The sequence below is a fragment of the Ascaphus truei genome, chromosome 2 (genome assembly GCF_040206685.1).
Source record: "Ascaphus truei isolate aAscTru1 chromosome 2, aAscTru1.hap1, whole genome shotgun sequence".
NCBI classification, from domain to species: domain Eukaryota; kingdom Metazoa; phylum Chordata; class Amphibia; order Anura; family Ascaphidae; genus Ascaphus; species Ascaphus truei.
In genome coordinates this window covers 340502042-340518855 of record NC_134484.1, presented here as the reverse complement: position 1 = coordinate 340518855, position 16814 = coordinate 340502042, and the positions used below count along the sequence as shown (strand labels likewise).

Below are 16814 nucleotides of genomic sequence, written 5' to 3'. Positions count from 1 at the left end.
TCTAAAGCAGCCGCCATCGCGGTTTAAAAAAAAAAACGCGGCCGCCGCGGGCAGTCTCCTGCCGAAAACCGGGCAGGTTCGCGGCTGCTTTCCATAGCGTTATCTATTGGAGCGCGGGAAAGTCCGGGGAACGTGCGGGGAACGCGCCCGCAACTTTACGCAACCTGCCCGTCGCAATCCCGGCCAGCTCCCGTCTTTTGTTAGACTCAGCTCGGCCGGGACAGTACCAGCAGTAGGATTAGCAGTAGTGCTGTGGCTTCACCCCCTGTTGTGTACATGCCCCAGGAACCTGCTTTTCCTACTGCCATTCAGCCTGTGTTAGAGGAACAGGTTGTGTCTGAGTTGAGCTTGGTGGAGGTAATAAGTCCACCTCCTTCAACCTTACATTTTGGAAGTAGCTCTGCTTAGAGGAAGAAGGTACTGTACTACTGAGGATTTTGAGCTCATTGCTTATTTGTGTGAGGGCGAGTTTCTGCCAGGGCCACCTTTGTCAGCAGCTATTTCCTCCTTGTCATTGGGTGATTCTTTCTGTGTATTGACTGAGACTATTAATGCTTCCTGTACCCAAGCCCAACTGTTTTTTTAACAGTTGTGCGAGCAGGAAATGCAGCAACATGCGTTGCATGGATATGCTGGTGTCAGGCTTGCCGCAGCAAGTCCCAGTTGTAGCTTGTCTTGGACCGCCATGGCAGGTTTTGAATTGGTGTCACTGGATCTGGTTTCAGCAGCACCACCTGAGACTGCAACACTCAGCTTCTTTACTGCAGCTTTTTCTGCTCTAGCTGAGGCAAAGGAAGCATCAGCAAGAGGAGGTTTAAGAGGAGGGACCGCAGGTAAGACAAATGGGTAGAGTAACAATAGAAGTGGTTTCAGTAGTGAGGAGGTCGTGACTGCTATAAACCCACTTGGTGCATCAGTTGAGGTTAGACAAGGTGAAGGTGACATTGGTGGTGGTGATGGTGGCTCTTCTGATGAGCTTAGTGGAAATAGAGCATCTTGTAAATGGAGGTGGAGTTGATGCCACTTGGGATAACTGCTCTGCAGCAACATATGATGAGCAATCACCATGACCTCCAGGAGAGGAACTTCGGTATCCTCACTTGTCTCCATATATGATTACATACACAGTCTTATCAAGCTCAAAACCCAAACCTACTACATTGTATAAATAATTGTGTGATTTGGAGTACTATTGGGTTTGTGTACAAGAGACAAAAAAGCCCCAATGCTACATCCAATATGACAAATTATTTAGTACATTAATATGTACAGTATTTTATCTATATTCTTTCTTCATAAATATGGGTCATTTAGTGCAATACTTTGGCCAAAATATTTTAAGCCTACAACCACGTAATGGCAAACTCATTTCAGTAGGTCCTACACTACCAATATTATACTGTCTTATGTATTACTTCCACTTCAAAGAGAGACGTGGAAACAAAAAGGCAGTAGCCAACCGTTTGGGGTGTGTGACATATGTGCGGTGCCTAAAGGGTTAAAAAGTAAGAAACACTATAGGTGCTATGTATGAACTATATAGTGCAGTTAAAACTGGTTTAAAAACAGAAGTGTCCTAATAATCAGGGATCAACAAATAAGCTCGCCCGTGGCGAGAAGATATTACCAGCTGACGAGACATTATGAAGCTTCTTTCTACTGGTGGGCAGGCAGCAAGTAACGGAACGTTTAGCCTCCAGAGATTAATGGACAGGCAGCAAGGAACGTAACACTCGTTGGTCACGTTACTGACAGCACAGCGTCAGTCTCAGCAGCAGGGCCGCCAATCCAAGGGCCCAGGACAAACATTTTAAGCAGCACCCCCCCCCCATGTCGGCGGTATTGCGAGCCGCCCCCCCCCCCCCCCATTTCACATCTCACGAGCCCCCTCTCTTTCCCCCCCGCATTTCTCATGTAAATCTCTCCCTTCCGTCTCACCCCCTCTCACTCTCACGCCTCACATGTATTTCTCTCCCCTGCGTCTCACTCTTACTCCCTCTTTTCCTCACTCATCCCCTCTCTCCTCTCCCTCCTTCAATTACCCCATGCTCACTCATTCCCTCCCCCTCACACAATTCACTCTACAAGATATATACCAAAAAACTTCCCACCCCCAATGCAAAAAACTTCTCACCCCTAAAGACATACAAAAAAATCCCCACCCCCAAATATATAAAACCTCCCCCCTCCAAATGCATACGAAAAACCCACTTACCCAATACATATAAAAAAGTAATACATATAACCCCCCCATACATACACATACACACACACACACACATACACACACACACACACACACCTCCACAATACATATAAAAATACCCCCAAGCCTCCAAATACAAATTCCCCCAAAGACCCCAATACATATACAAATTCCCCCAAGCCTACCAATACATATACAAATTACTCCAAGCCCCCCAATACATTTAAAAATACCCCCAATACATATACAAATTTCCCCAATACATATAAAAATTCCCCCAAGCCCCACAATACATATACAAGTTCCCCCAAGCCCCCCAATACATATATAAATTCCCCCAAGCCCCCCAATACATATACAAATTCCCACAAGCCCACCACTCCATATACAAATTCCCCCAAGCCCCCAATACTTATATAAAAGACCCCTAGCCCCAAATACATATAAAAAGACCCCCACCCCATTACATATAAAGTTACCCCCTTACATAATTAAAAGACCCCCACCCCCAATAAATATTTTTAAAAAGCCCACCTCAATACAAAAAACAAAAGACTCACCCTGCCCCTGAGGAAGCCCAAGAAAGGGCGAAACCTCAAATCCCTAAGCCTTTTGGACTAGTGAGGCCACCGTCAAGGAGCAGGGCAAAGGACTATACCCGGACGCGGGTTGAGATAGCTGCGCACCATGCGCCCTGGAAACGACATCCTAAGGACTGGTTGGCGATTTTATTTTTAGACCCTTGGTGTTAGACCTAAGGGCTTTTTTACTGTGGTTTTATATGTTTTAATAAAGTAATTACGTTGTCTGAACCCGTTTTCAAGTGATTTTGTGACTTGGTACTAGCACACGGAGGAAAAACTTTACTTCACCTTGGGAACTGAAGGAAAAGATACCATTCCACGTGTGAGCTCACACGTGGCCGTGTGAGTATTGTAATTTTATCCCTTTATATTTACCAACCCCCATCTCCTTTATTTTAACAGGAGTGTTTTTTATTGACATCATTCTTATACGGAGAGGATAGAGATACCTCCCTCAAGATCGCACTCACATCTGCCCGTGTGAGTGTTTGCAGCATTCTTTCTGCTTTTAATATATTCCCTTTACCATTTGGAATCAATCCTTGATCTTTTTGATAAAACAATGCAGTGACCCGGTGCTAGAGATAACAACAATACCCCAGTCCAATGTAATGTCCATATAGAATGGGAAAGTTCTCCTAATGTTCCAATTGCAAACTGAGTGGTGGATCAATTGCCTGCTGGTGTTTCAAAATTCCTCCTGTAGTGGAATATACAAGGGAAAAGAAACCATTGCGCAGCCACAAGCACCAACAGACGGCTCAAAAGGGTTTAAAGTAATCAACTTACAAAAGTAGTGTTGCTATGTTCATTCGAGAGAATCTGTGCTTTTACCAACGTCTTCTCCTGGACTTCACGAATCCCCCGTGTTGTCAGTCTTAAGTCAGCTCACTCTCCTGTTAACTCAAAGCCTGCTCACTCAATGGTAATCTCCGTGGGTTCCCAGAAAGGAAATGACATAGGAGATAATGGTGCAGATTGCTTAAAAAACGTTAATAACAGTAAAAAAACAGCCAAAGGCTTACTCACATAAACCAGGCTCTTGCAGAACAACTGACAATGTGCCGTCCGCAGCTTGTTAGAGGTGGGGGGTGATGTACGCTGGGCTGAACGCGCTCTCACTGCTCTCAGTTCCAGTGCCTGACGCCGGTCTCGGCGCAACTAACTAACGTCACGCGATGGCGCCCCCTCCACTCTCCTTGCTACCGGACACCTCAGTCTCCCAACTCCACCTTCCCCAGTTTTTTATTGACATCATTCTTATATGGAGAGGATAGAGATTCCTCCCTCAAGATCGCCCTCACATCTGCCCGTGTGAGTGTTTGCAGCATTCTTTCTGCTTTTAATATATTCCCTTTACCATTTGGAATCAATCCTTGATCTTTATATCTGTATTGTTCCTAAACATTTTTGGCGTCCATTTATTTGGAGGGGAACTTCGCATTTGACGTTTGCCGGACATCTGAAGAAACTATTATCAAGATCCGAAGAAAAGAAATTTCGCACCAGGAAAATCCAGAAGAAAGAAAGAAAAGAAACCTTGATGTGACAGCATTTACACAAGGCCGTGTAAGTGTTTATGTTATTACACACTCCACTGTGCCTACGTTTATTGTTCTGGGAACTTACACTCCCGAGCTGAATAATTTGTTACCATTTTGTATACCTCAATCTGTGCTCCCCCTTTTTCTCTTTTATTTCTGTATTTCTAAGGATCCTGGATAGATCCATTTGGGGTTTTCGAGTCACAGGAAGAGACTAGGAATCAGATGGGAACCTTGTAGGATTTATAAGGTTGTGGTGTTCTGAAAAGAACGAGTGATTTCCCCTATACATCCCAGTTTGGGTAGTGCCCGGGTATCTCTCTTTGCCACTATTCCATGAAAAACTCCTGAAGGGCCTAATTAGCAACAAGGTAAAGAAACTCCACAGACTGAGGCTAAGAATGAGATAGCAGCAGCAGCCACCACAACCACAAATAATACAAACATTGACAGTCACCAACAGCAGGACTGCACTGTTAACACCTCAGACTATACACCAAATCAAGTAGAGTCACCTGTATTATCAAAGGGTCTCACATTCTGCCCTACCAAGCCTATGGACAAGATTGAGCTGTGCAGTGACCTGGAAGAGTTTTTCAGAAGGCTGCGTCTTAAGGAGTTCTTCCATGACAGACACGACCAGGATTGTGCCAACACTGCAGAAGGAGGCCCGCTGCACATGAGCAGGGAGAAACAAAAATCCAACTGGATCCCACATACTAGGCGCAACCCCAAACTGAACATCGGTACATCGAAAGCTTTAGACAGAGAGTCAAATCCACCATCCTGGACAAAGTAAGGAAACAAACGTATAATCTGACACTGATCAAGAGGAAAGACATAGAATCGCTAAAGGCCAACCACAACATACCAATCAAACCTGCGAACAAGGGAGGAGCAGTGGTCATAATTAACACCACAGACTACTTGTGGGAAGCACACAGACAACTCTCTGATGCAAAGTATTACACCAAACTGCAGGAGGATCCAACAAAAAAATACATGAGAGAACTCAACAGAATCATTAAAACACTCCCGATCCACACAAGAGAACAAATTCTGGACCTGATACCAGCTAACCCAAAACCTGGCACAATCTACATGCTCCCCAAAATTCACAAAGAGGGTAACCCTGGTTGTCCTATCATCTCTGGATATGGCACACTGACTGAGAATATGTCTGGCTGGGTGGAAGGCTGGGTGGAAGGCATTCTCTAACCACTTCTCAGGAACACACCCAGCTATATCCAGGACACCACGGACCTGCTAAACAAATTTATGTCATTGGCCCCCTCCCAACAAGAAAACTGATAGCAACCATGGATGCAGAATCACTCTACACAAACATCCCCCACAAAGATGGGATTTCAGCCTGCAGAAACTTTCTTGGACTGCAGGAGCCACTCACAGTGACTAAATGCATATACATTTATTCTGACCCATAACTACTTCACATTTGGAAATGACACATATCTCCAGACAACCGGGACCGCTATGGACACTCGGATGGTGCCACAGTATTCCAATCTCTTCTGTGCAAAACTGGAAAGTTTTAGGATATCAGAATGTGAATGGGTCTTTTCTTCAAAATGCTGCATACACAAATTAGCATGGCTACAGAACACCGTTGCTGCAGACGCGGAGTGTCTTTTTACCCCCTTCTGCTATTTTACAGTATTATTACTACACTGATTAAAACACACCCAATGGCCAGTAACGGTCAGGTACAGTAGGCACCAGCTCCTTGACCACTACTCCATACAGCAGTAGTGACATGGATGAGAGGATAACTTCGGCAACTAGAATTTCAACTATCTCAAAAACTGGAGAAAAAGGAAGAGTGGTGGAGCACTGCAACAAGTGTCCATAGAAAAATAAACCAACAGGAGAGTGCGTTTCCCATAACAAATAATTATTTAATGGTCATGAGGACAAAAAATGGGCAAAAAAGCCCCACCAACGTTTCACGCTTCTCAGAGCGCTTTGTAAAGGTATACACAACAAACTTTATTGACATATACACACGCGGCCAGCTTAAAGCTAATGCGGCTGCCCCCTCAGTTTTAAAATAGCTGCGAGCGGCACGCGGCTGTCTTCGCCCATTTTCGGACGGTTTTCCCGCGCCTCGGGCGCTTTCAATAGTAAGCGCCATTAGCGCTTATCTATTGAAGCGGCCGCCGCGCGGGAAACTCCGTTTTAAACGGAGAACAGACCCGCGGCTAGCCCGCTACGCTCCTGGCAAGCTTTAGAATTAAGCTTGCCAGGACAGTATATAGAGATATTTTAAAATGAATGACCAATGAACCTAACACAAAAGCAACACACCCTCTCTAATTACTAATGATCTCCTGAGAGACCAAACTAAGTGTGCGGGCTAAGCAACCGATAGTCCCGCCCCTAGCAACCAATCCGGAGTCCAAACAGGTCTAGCAGCAGCTCAGGCTAAACGCTTGCGCAGTGTCTGACTATGAATAGATCCGTTGGGATAATAGAGGCTACTTACAGGGCGGGAGATCGGTGGCAACAGCATGCATTGTGTTGCACAACACCAGCAAAACGCACACGCGCACACCAGCCCCACAAGCCAGCAAGCCACGCAGCACCCGGTGGCAAGAGGGGATCGGCGTGGCGGGCCAACAACCGATGGCCCCGCCCCCAGAAACCAATCCGGAGCCCTGGCATCCATAACAACCACTCTGGTTATGCGCTTGCACAGTACCTAGTAGTGGGCAGATATGTCAAGGCAATGGAGGCAACTCAAGGGGCAGGGAAAAAAAACACGTGAGCCAATCGCATCACGCCAATCATATCCAACCACCGCGCTCGAGCTTCACGTAACGCATAGGGCCGGCGGCATGCGCAAACTAAGTTGCGCAACCCCCTATAAACAGGATAAATTCACATCTAACCGTAGGTTAAATCAAAGAGTGCTCATATGAAAAATACATTCAAGCAAATAGAATATGATTAAAAAATTATACCACAGTACAAAAATTCACAATATACAACCCGAATCTATTCCTTATGTTTTTAACTATATTTCCTAGATAGAAAAGGGTAAGTATAGAATTATGACTATAGGGCTTTACATACATGTACAGATCACAATCTTAGCAACAGAAGCTGCGGTTCAGGAGGCATCGTGAAGGGATGGGCGAAAAGAATAAGTTTAAATTTAAAATTTTAATTTTCGTAATATTCTTTATTCATTCAATTATATTTTCTGTTATCGGTCTTTAGCACCACGCATTTACATTCTACATATCTCAAAAACTGGGAGGCCCTGGAGCAGACAAAATATTGGTTAAGCTCTGGAGGATCCCCAGTTCATAGTAGATGAGGTTGAAAAAATATGCATTGTATGTCCATCAAGTTCAACCTATATAAAATTTAGACAATAGATCTATGTTTGTATATATCCAGAGGAAGGCAAACAAAACCCCAAATGAAACATCATTTATGCTGTCTCATAAGGGAAAACATTAATTCATTCCTGACTTCAAATATTGGCAATCAGATTACTCCCTGTATCAACGTCCTTTCCATATTTACTTATTTGGTATATCCCTGTATACCTTTAATTTCAAATCCTGTTAGATAATTTAAAAAAAAAACGAGCAGCCAGTATTGCTGCTTTAAATCTGCTCTTCCGGGCCAAAGTTTTACAGTACTTCTTCAGTGTCACCTTTGACGCAGAAACCAATAATGAGAATGAATGTTCATGTATCTGTAATATTTAGAACAATTCAATTTGACAGAAATATATTCCACTGCCAGGTTCCAGGATTGAGGCTCTTCCTGCTTCTACCAACATATCTACAGCAGGTAGTGGGGATAAACTGTGTGGGGGAAGATAGAGAGGAGGGTGGTGGGAGAAAGGAGGAAAGTGGGGGGGGGAGAGAGAAAGTGGTGGTGAGTGAAGTAAGGCGGACGGGAGAAAGGTGGGGAGAAAAAAATAAATGCTATATCGCTCTCATAGATAAAGTGCAAATGTGAAATTGAATAAAGTCCCTCTAAATATAGAAAATGTAAAAAAAAAAATTATAAAAAATATATTCATATGAGAAGTGTATAATTGTAAAAAATATATGTGTTAGTAGTTCTCGGAAATACAGTTTTCTATCATAAAAATATATTGCAACTAGTGGGTGACCACCAAATGATCTAAAGTGTTAAATCCAAAACCGCAGAACCAATGTCGATTTGAAAACCAATCCTAAAGTACAATAAAGTTGCTGTATCTCGAGCGGTCTCGAAGGGGAAGGGGAAACAACCTCCTGTTCTCCACACTGAAGCACATTGAAAAGAAGCGCAACAGAGAAACACTCATACAGTACGTTATACATTATTCCTGGAAGAAGTGACCTGTGTGAAATGAAACTGGTAGAATAGACAATTTTTAGCTTCTTTTTACAAAGATTCCCCATGCGGGTATTACCGAGGACCCTCCATGTCTCCACACTATCAATTTTCTGTGGCTGCGATGCGGATCATTCGCGGACCCCACTACCACTTCCCTGCACTCCATGGAGGGAGCATGTTCTCAAAAACAAATGCTCAATACAGTTTTGTGGCTAACTAAATGCTTTAATTTGTGCGAGCTTTTGAGATACACTGATCTCTTCTTCGGGTGATGTTACAATGGATAAAGCAAGAAAAGTTTTACTTTAAAACAGTCTGGAATGTTATCTGTTGATGAAACCTATCCCTCCCCCCTGTGCAGTATGTGATTTATGACTTTAGGTGTTAAATGGTCCCTGAATGTTGGTGATGTACGAGTGTGTGTGTGTGTGTGTGTGTGTATGTGTGTAAATATAAATTTATAAAGTGCCCACAGTGTATACAGTGCTTTGCAAAAGGTGTGTGTGAAGGGGGAGTGTATACCAATGGTGTTGATGGGTTTTGAAATGTAAGAGGGTGTTGCATTACTATAAATGTGCGTGGATATTATTTAGTCCCTATTTGTATATAGGGATAGAATTACATTGTACATTTGTATGTGTAAGAGACAGGTGTGTGTGCATTCATACAGCGCAGTATGTATAGACATGGGATTTAGCACTCATGGGAAGAGAGTTCTTTTATGTAGTGGCTCATGAAACTGCGGCCTCGGTTTAGGCCATTGGCCAGTGTTCCGAACAGTTGAATAAATTTGTATTCATGCAACGTCTCTCTTTCGGTGTTCTAAGATTACCTTTGGGTATGGCCACATTCAGATCGTTCATTTTATGGCCAGAGTCAGAGTCGGAGAAATGTTCGCCCACAGGACACAGGATCAATTTACACCTAAGTACCTAGACCACTACACCCCCCCCCCCCCCCCACTCAATAAGACACAGACTTCCGAATTGGGGTAAAATAGCCATAGTATTTATTAAAACCACATAACCGAAAAATTAGCGTCAAATTGAACCCACACTTGATGATCCAACTGTGTCACCTACAGTATGATGCCCAAGAATCCAATGGCCGTACCAGCCCAGAAAAAATCCTACCACCATCCAAACCAGAAGGACATCACCAGACCAACCGCCTTAGCACAGCCGCCTTAGCATAGCAACACCTCCACCCCTTTCTTTAAACTGGATCACTTATCCATCCTTACCATGTGCAATCTGAACACTACACCCCACCAGCAGTGACAATAGCAAAACCATATAACATCACCCCTTTCATATATATATATATATATATATATGAAAACATTGTTTGTTTGCTGAAAACGTTGTATGTTTGCTGTGCTTATGGGTAATCTGATTGATCCGTTGGTCTGTCACTCACCCTCTGACCAATCTGATTGGTCTGTGGCCCCGCCCCCGCACGCCTCTCAATGGCCTTCGTGGTTCTATGACCTCACGTACCCAACTGCCACACTCTCAGAAAATAACCTCAGTGCAGATTCATCCCCTGCGGATTACTCACCACCTGAGGTACAGTAACATGCACTGGCAAGAGCCACATACGCCCCCCCAACACCACCCCACCACCGACTCCCCCCCCATCAACTGCAGCTCACCTCCCCGCCGGTTCCCCCCCCATCACCTCCCCTCACCCGCAGCTCACCTCCCCACCGGCTCCCCCCCCATAGCTCACCCGCAGCTCTCACCACCTGTGGGCCCCGTTCTCTCTCCCCTCAGCAGGGACGCCGTGAGTGCCGGGGAGTGGGGGTGGAAGGAGCGCACGCTGCTTCTATTCACCACCTGCGGGCCCCGTTCTCTCTCGCCTCAGCGGGGACAGCCAGGGAGGGGTGGAGAGTGGGGGGGAACACACGCAGGGGATCACGTCATCTGGGATTGTTTACATGCCACCTCTATGGTGCCCGTGGTAACGTCACGAGGACAGCGCAGACGTAGGAGTGTTCAGGCCGCAGCAGGTATCCAGGGGCCACAGGCCAGGGTGAATCAGGTATCAAGTGGCCACAGGCCAGCAGGTATCCAGGGGCCACAGGCCAGGGTGCATCAGGTATCCAGGGGCCACAGGCCAGGGTTCATCAGTTATCCAGGGGGTATCTGATCCAGGGGCCACAGGGCAGGGTGCATCAGGTATCCAGTCTGCAGGGGGGGGTGAGTCAGGAGAGAGGGGGGGCAAGTCCACACATACATACTGACACACACTGACTGACACACACACCCATACTGACTGACACACACACACACTGACTGACACACACACACACTTCCCCCTCAGTCAGCTCAGCTGCCAAACACACGGGGGAACGGAGTTGTGAACAGAGGGGTTAGAAGCGTTGAAGGGGGGGGAGAAATCGGAGATGTGAACTGGGGGGCTCTAAACCGGGAGGGGGGGGGCAGACCTGTGAAGAGGGTGGGAGAGAGTGAAATGGAGTGGAGAGAGAGAGTGGGAGCGAGAGAATTACATCCCGGGCAACGCCGGGTCTATCAATATATAAACTGTTACGTTTTTTTATAAAAAAAAATTATAACTATATATATATATATATATATACAGTATGTATGTATATATATATATATATATATATAAATATATATATATATATATAACTATTTGTTTTTTTTAACAAACCATTCAAACAGAAAAGTGTAGGAGGGTGGAATCATAATCTTCCCATATAACTTTTAACCCCTTCCACACTGCCATGGGCCTCAACCCCCTTCCAACATGCCCCCCCCCCCCCTTTCGTGAGGGGTACAGGGGGGCTTCTTTCTGCTAGGTGTTTTACACCCGTGATCCATTTTGTACCACTCAAATAGCTAAATTTTAAAAAAGGCAACATAGTGTAGGAGACCGGGGAGGGGGGGGGTGGGTACAGAGAAGAGAGATATGTGGGGATGGGAGCATCAATACACAATAATTACATATTGGGAATAATTGGGTTTACAATCATGTAATCACATATTATCCACGGGTTACAGAGGCTAAAGAGCCAGGGGCTGGTATATTCTGGGATATGAGCCCTCAATATCTCTCCATATGAGTCCTATTCATTAGAAATGGTAGGGTTGGGCCCTTCGGGCTCAGGAGGATTGTGTTGTGGAAATAAACCAACAGTCTCATACTATTTTGATGTTTTTTGCTTGAAAAAAAGTTTTTCCTTTAGTTTTCTGTGCAGTAAGTAGATTATGCCTGGGATGGGGGTGGGCAGTGAGAGTGAGCATGAGAGGGGATAACATAGCCAAGATTGGATCATCCCAACTTCTGTTACAAAATGTGCTGCTTAATGCCTTTTTTTAGTCGAATACCCATGCTCTGCAATGCAGGCTGATTATTTTCTGTCAAAGCCAGAAGGCACACAGCCACCTCATTACCCTTTCACTGATGAGAAGTGGCCTTAGAAAATCCCTGCAATCTTTCTGTGTGCTAAGTGTTACACTCACACGGTGTAACAAATGCAGCGCACAAACACGGAGCAGGAAAAGGGCCTGTCCTTGTTCTCTCCTAATGTCTACACTATTGTTTTTTTTTTGCCAATAACTGTATTGTGACTTTCAGCTTGGAGACGCTAATGTTTTCAGCTGTTGTCCTCCTGTTATGCTGCGTGCGTTAAAATGGGTTTCATTAGACGTGCCAAGAAATCATCTTTTGTACAATTGGCATATTCTGTCATGATGCATTACAATCAGTTTGTACTAATGAGGATTAATTGCCATGGTGAAGAAAACTGCCAGCGGTGTTTGATATGATATACTGCGTAGACAGCTTGAAATTTGGCCACTCGTAAAACTAATTGATGTCCTTTCCCTTTTTGTTGTGCTTCTTCCTTTGGCAGATGTGTCCCCAATAACTGCGAGCACGGCGGAAGATGCACACAAACGTGGGACAGCATCAAATGCAACTGTGAGGGAACTGGGTACACTGGCGCCACGTGCCACAATTGTAAGTGTAAACATTGTCATTAAATCTCTCCTCTCATCTCTTATTGGATGTCATAATGTAAAGATGTTGCATCAGTAAAGTTGTATACATATTATACCCGTCTTCCTTTAACCAGCATTACTTGTTATTTACTGTATACTGTACATTGTGGAATGATGAGAGTGCCCTGTTGGGATATCTACACGATGCCAGGGACCCACTGCTGCTGCTGGCACAAGTCGCAACTGTCTTATGCAAGTTGCTGCAAATATGGTAAAGCTCCAAACTTCGTTAGCGCTGTTGGTTACCCAATGCTGTGAATGTGTTTTGCTGAAATTGTAAACATATTTGACGGCAATTATATAAGGGGTCAGGCTTGTCATTTTGCTTCTAATTCATATGTCAATGATTTTTAAATCGACAGGATGCTTGGTACAGTAGCATCGTTATCTGATATAAATGTAGCGATAAGTCAGGGCCCTCTTCCCCGCATGCCACAGGTCATTTAAATGATCTGATTGCCGCACAGCGCTTTCATTGTTGTGGACGGCGGCAAGGTTAAACATCGACATCATTATTTGTTATTTATAGGATTATCACGTGTATTACTGCTGTGAAGCAATACGTACATTAATGGTGCTATATAAATAAAACTATACATACGTACATCTGCAATATGACTGTGAAGGCGACAGGATACATTTTGATTGTTATGATTACCTAACATCTTCATGCCTATTTACTTGGTATTGTAGCAATACTTAAATAGACTTTTGGATTGGCTAATATTCTAAACTAACAGGCTGCACTGATTCAGTACATACAGTACAAACATAATGGGTCACACACACTGCTGAACGTTACGGAAGAAATCACGCTATAAGGCTGCTTTCCTCCTCTTTAAATGTATACTCTTCTCCTGTAACACTGCCCTTTCCCGTGCCAAGCAAACTTGGTTTTCTTCACTTACAGTACAGTATACTAACTTTGTCCTCTAACCCTCAATGCCTATTTATTACCTTTAAATCCCTTCTCTGCCCAACTACATCTACACCCCCTTCTGTCTTCATGGCCAAAAACTACTGAAGAAGTGGCTCAGTAATTAAAGATGCTGAATCTGAATTACACTGATTTTGAAGCAGGGGAGGCAAAAACTCAGCAAAAATTAATAAAAAAATAATTAACAGATTCTAAATAGATCAACACAAGATAGGTTATGTCAGGGGTGCGCAAATTTTTCCCCTGTGTCCCCCTGCCTGCTCTCCCCCCCAGCTCGCACCCCACCCCTTGTCTCCAGCGTGAAATGATGCCGCAGCCAAGGCGGCTTATCGCCTGAAGCCGTCGGAGACAAGGTAAGGGAACTTACGGAGGCCTTGCGCAGTCCCCGGGCATTTCAATGAAATGCTTTGGTGAAGAACGCAGGACCTCTGTACGCACTTCGCCCAACATAGAAAATCTCACGCCCCCCAGTTTGCGCACCCCTGGGTTATGTTATGACACTTTTTGGTTTTTATGTGGTGGACTGCTGCTTTTATTTTGCCCAAATCATGGAATTGGTGCTGAAACCTGGTAGTTGTTGTAAAACGTCATATTTTAATTTTGTGGCACATTTGGGGGAAATGTAAGTGTTAGGTTTTGGGGGGGATGCAATCAGTGAGTACTTGCTAAGGGAATGAGACCAAAACTTCAAGCCCTTGTACACTAGGAGGACCCTCCCACGTGACTGATGACAATGCATACAAAGTAGTATTTCCTGCCTATTCTATGACTCCCCATAATCGTATTGGGCATTGCTCGCTCACCTGCAGTCTGAAAAAAGAGAGGGCAATGATCACATCAAATGTATCTCTGTGTATTTAAGGTGCACAAAACATGACCGTAAAAAGTTATAAAGATGGGAAATCATTTACTCGCTACAGATGCAGCTGTACTTCTTCACCCACAAAAATGTACAAAAGTTAAACTTTGTTTTGGGTCCCCAGCAAACAGTATATTAGCTAAAACAAAAAACCACACTAATTTACATATAGATTTACAATAATGAAAAGCCTTAGGGTCCCTGGTCCAGGAGAACTATAGATTTGTTGTATAGATTTGCTGATATTTTTAAATTGAATACCAAAATAGTTTGTCAGTGATAAAGTTCTAGTCCACAAAGCTTTCTAAGCCTCATATGTCTCTTCTCCGTGTAATTATTTATATATATTTATATATATATATATATATATATATATATAACAGACAAAAGACTGCGTCTATAGATAGGTAATAATAAAAAATGTGTATATATGCAAATATTATATTTAAAAAAATTATTATGCCCCTATTGTATGGCTAACGAAGATAGTTAATTAAAATAATAATAATTATAATATTAGTAATTATGATGTAACAACTAAAGAGTAAATAATAAATAAATATGTGTAATATCCTAAATATGTATATATATATCAGTGTATTGCTAGTGTATATAAATACACCAATGTAATTTGTAAATGTATATGAAATAATTGCAGTTGCTTGGGATATATACAATAAATTAGATAATCAATATAAAAGTCCAAAAAAACATGAATGGATATTGTCCATAAGATGATCGTCTCAGATGAATGATGACACTCTAACCAGGATACTGGCAGCCTTCTACGTGGAACCAACGAACTCCCAGTAGATCTGTACAAAAAAGAAAGCGCCCGATCCTAGTGCAATATGTCTAAAAATAACATTTAATAATCCCCCCCCCAAATCCAACAATTTAAAACTCACAAACAACAAAGATAAAGAGCATTTTATGAGTAATACTCATGCATCAATGCTGGAACTCTGCTACTCTGCTCACACGCCTCTCCACTGCATACGATCAAAACCCTTCTGAGCCTCCGTCCAGCAGGAACTCCAAAACTACCAAAATAGTTTGTCATTGATAAAGTTCAACTACACAAAGCTTTCTAAGCCTCATATGTCTCTTCTCTGTGTGTAATTATTATATATATATATATATATATATATATATATATATATATATATATAAAAATTATGTTTGAGGTTGTATGGAACAGCCTCAAACATCTCATAGTTTGGACATATAAAATTGGTCGTCTGGTCCATACTGTACCTGTCCCTCTTGGGTTTAGCAATAAAACGCAAATCATTTCGCAAACAGATGTATTTAAAATGTATTTCAAAATAATAGGTTTAAAATTAGAAAAATGCTGTTAGTCTTTATAAGAGCATCCCTCCATAGTATTTTGTTTATCAGTAGTTTACAGATAATGTACTGTACATGTTGTCACTTGTGTCACATTTTGCATAGTTTTGGCCTGGTCCCACAGCCATATTGGATTTAGCTTTAGGAACTGGCAGGTACAAAAAAACTCTGCAGCTGGAGGGTTCTTCGGAGCCCGGAATTCCGAGGGACAGCTCTGAGGAGCCCGGAATTCCGAGGGACAGCTCTGAAGAGCCCGGAATTCCGAGGGACAGCTCTGAGGAGCCCGGAATTCCGAGGGACAGCTCTGAGGAGCCCGGAATTCCGAGGGACAGCTCTGAGGAGCCCGGAATTCCAAGGGACAGCTCTGAGGAGCCCGGAATTCCGAGGGACAGCTCTGAGGAGCCTTGTGGATCCGACAAGAACCTTTTTTTTTTTTGGAGGGGATTACTGCTATAAGAGTGCTTTATGTTCTGTAATAGGCTCTGTAGCCCTATGCCCCACTCACTCTATTGCATAGAGTTATACTGTAATTACCCGACATCTAGTATATATCTCTTTTCATTGTATTTTTCATGTCGAAAAGATCAAATACAAACACTAGATTATCAGAATACAATCCAAGTACTGTAGTACACATAGGAAAAAAATATACGTACATTATGCATGATTAATCATCACCTTTTTAGGAGCATATTATATACAATAGACATTCAAGTCATATTCACCAAATGGTGCAAAGCTGGACTGGACCTTAAAATCATTTATCAGTTTAGTAAATCTGGGCCACAGTGAGTCAAAACTCAGCCCTTTCTGTACCTGAATCAAACTGACAGCAAGTGATCGGACCCGTAAACATTTGTCATTTATGAGATTATTATTTTTTTTACCTTATGCCTGGGGGCCCTTTTGTACTTTAATAATATGCATTTCTTTTACTAAAA

General features: G+C 43.2%; 1 protein-coding gene across 2 annotated transcripts in view; it reads left to right on the top strand.

The window, feature by feature from the left end:
- The window catches only part of CNTNAP2 (contactin associated protein 2), a 1988831-nt gene that overhangs the window by 1389474 nt on the left and 582543 nt on the right, over positions 1-16814 (top strand). For both annotated transcript variants that reach the window (XM_075586746.1, XM_075586748.1), the window contains one exon: positions 12580-12686. In XM_075586746.1, coding sequence (XP_075442861.1) covers positions 12580-12686 — 107 coding nt within the window. The remainder of the gene's footprint in view (positions 1-12579; positions 12687-16814) is intronic.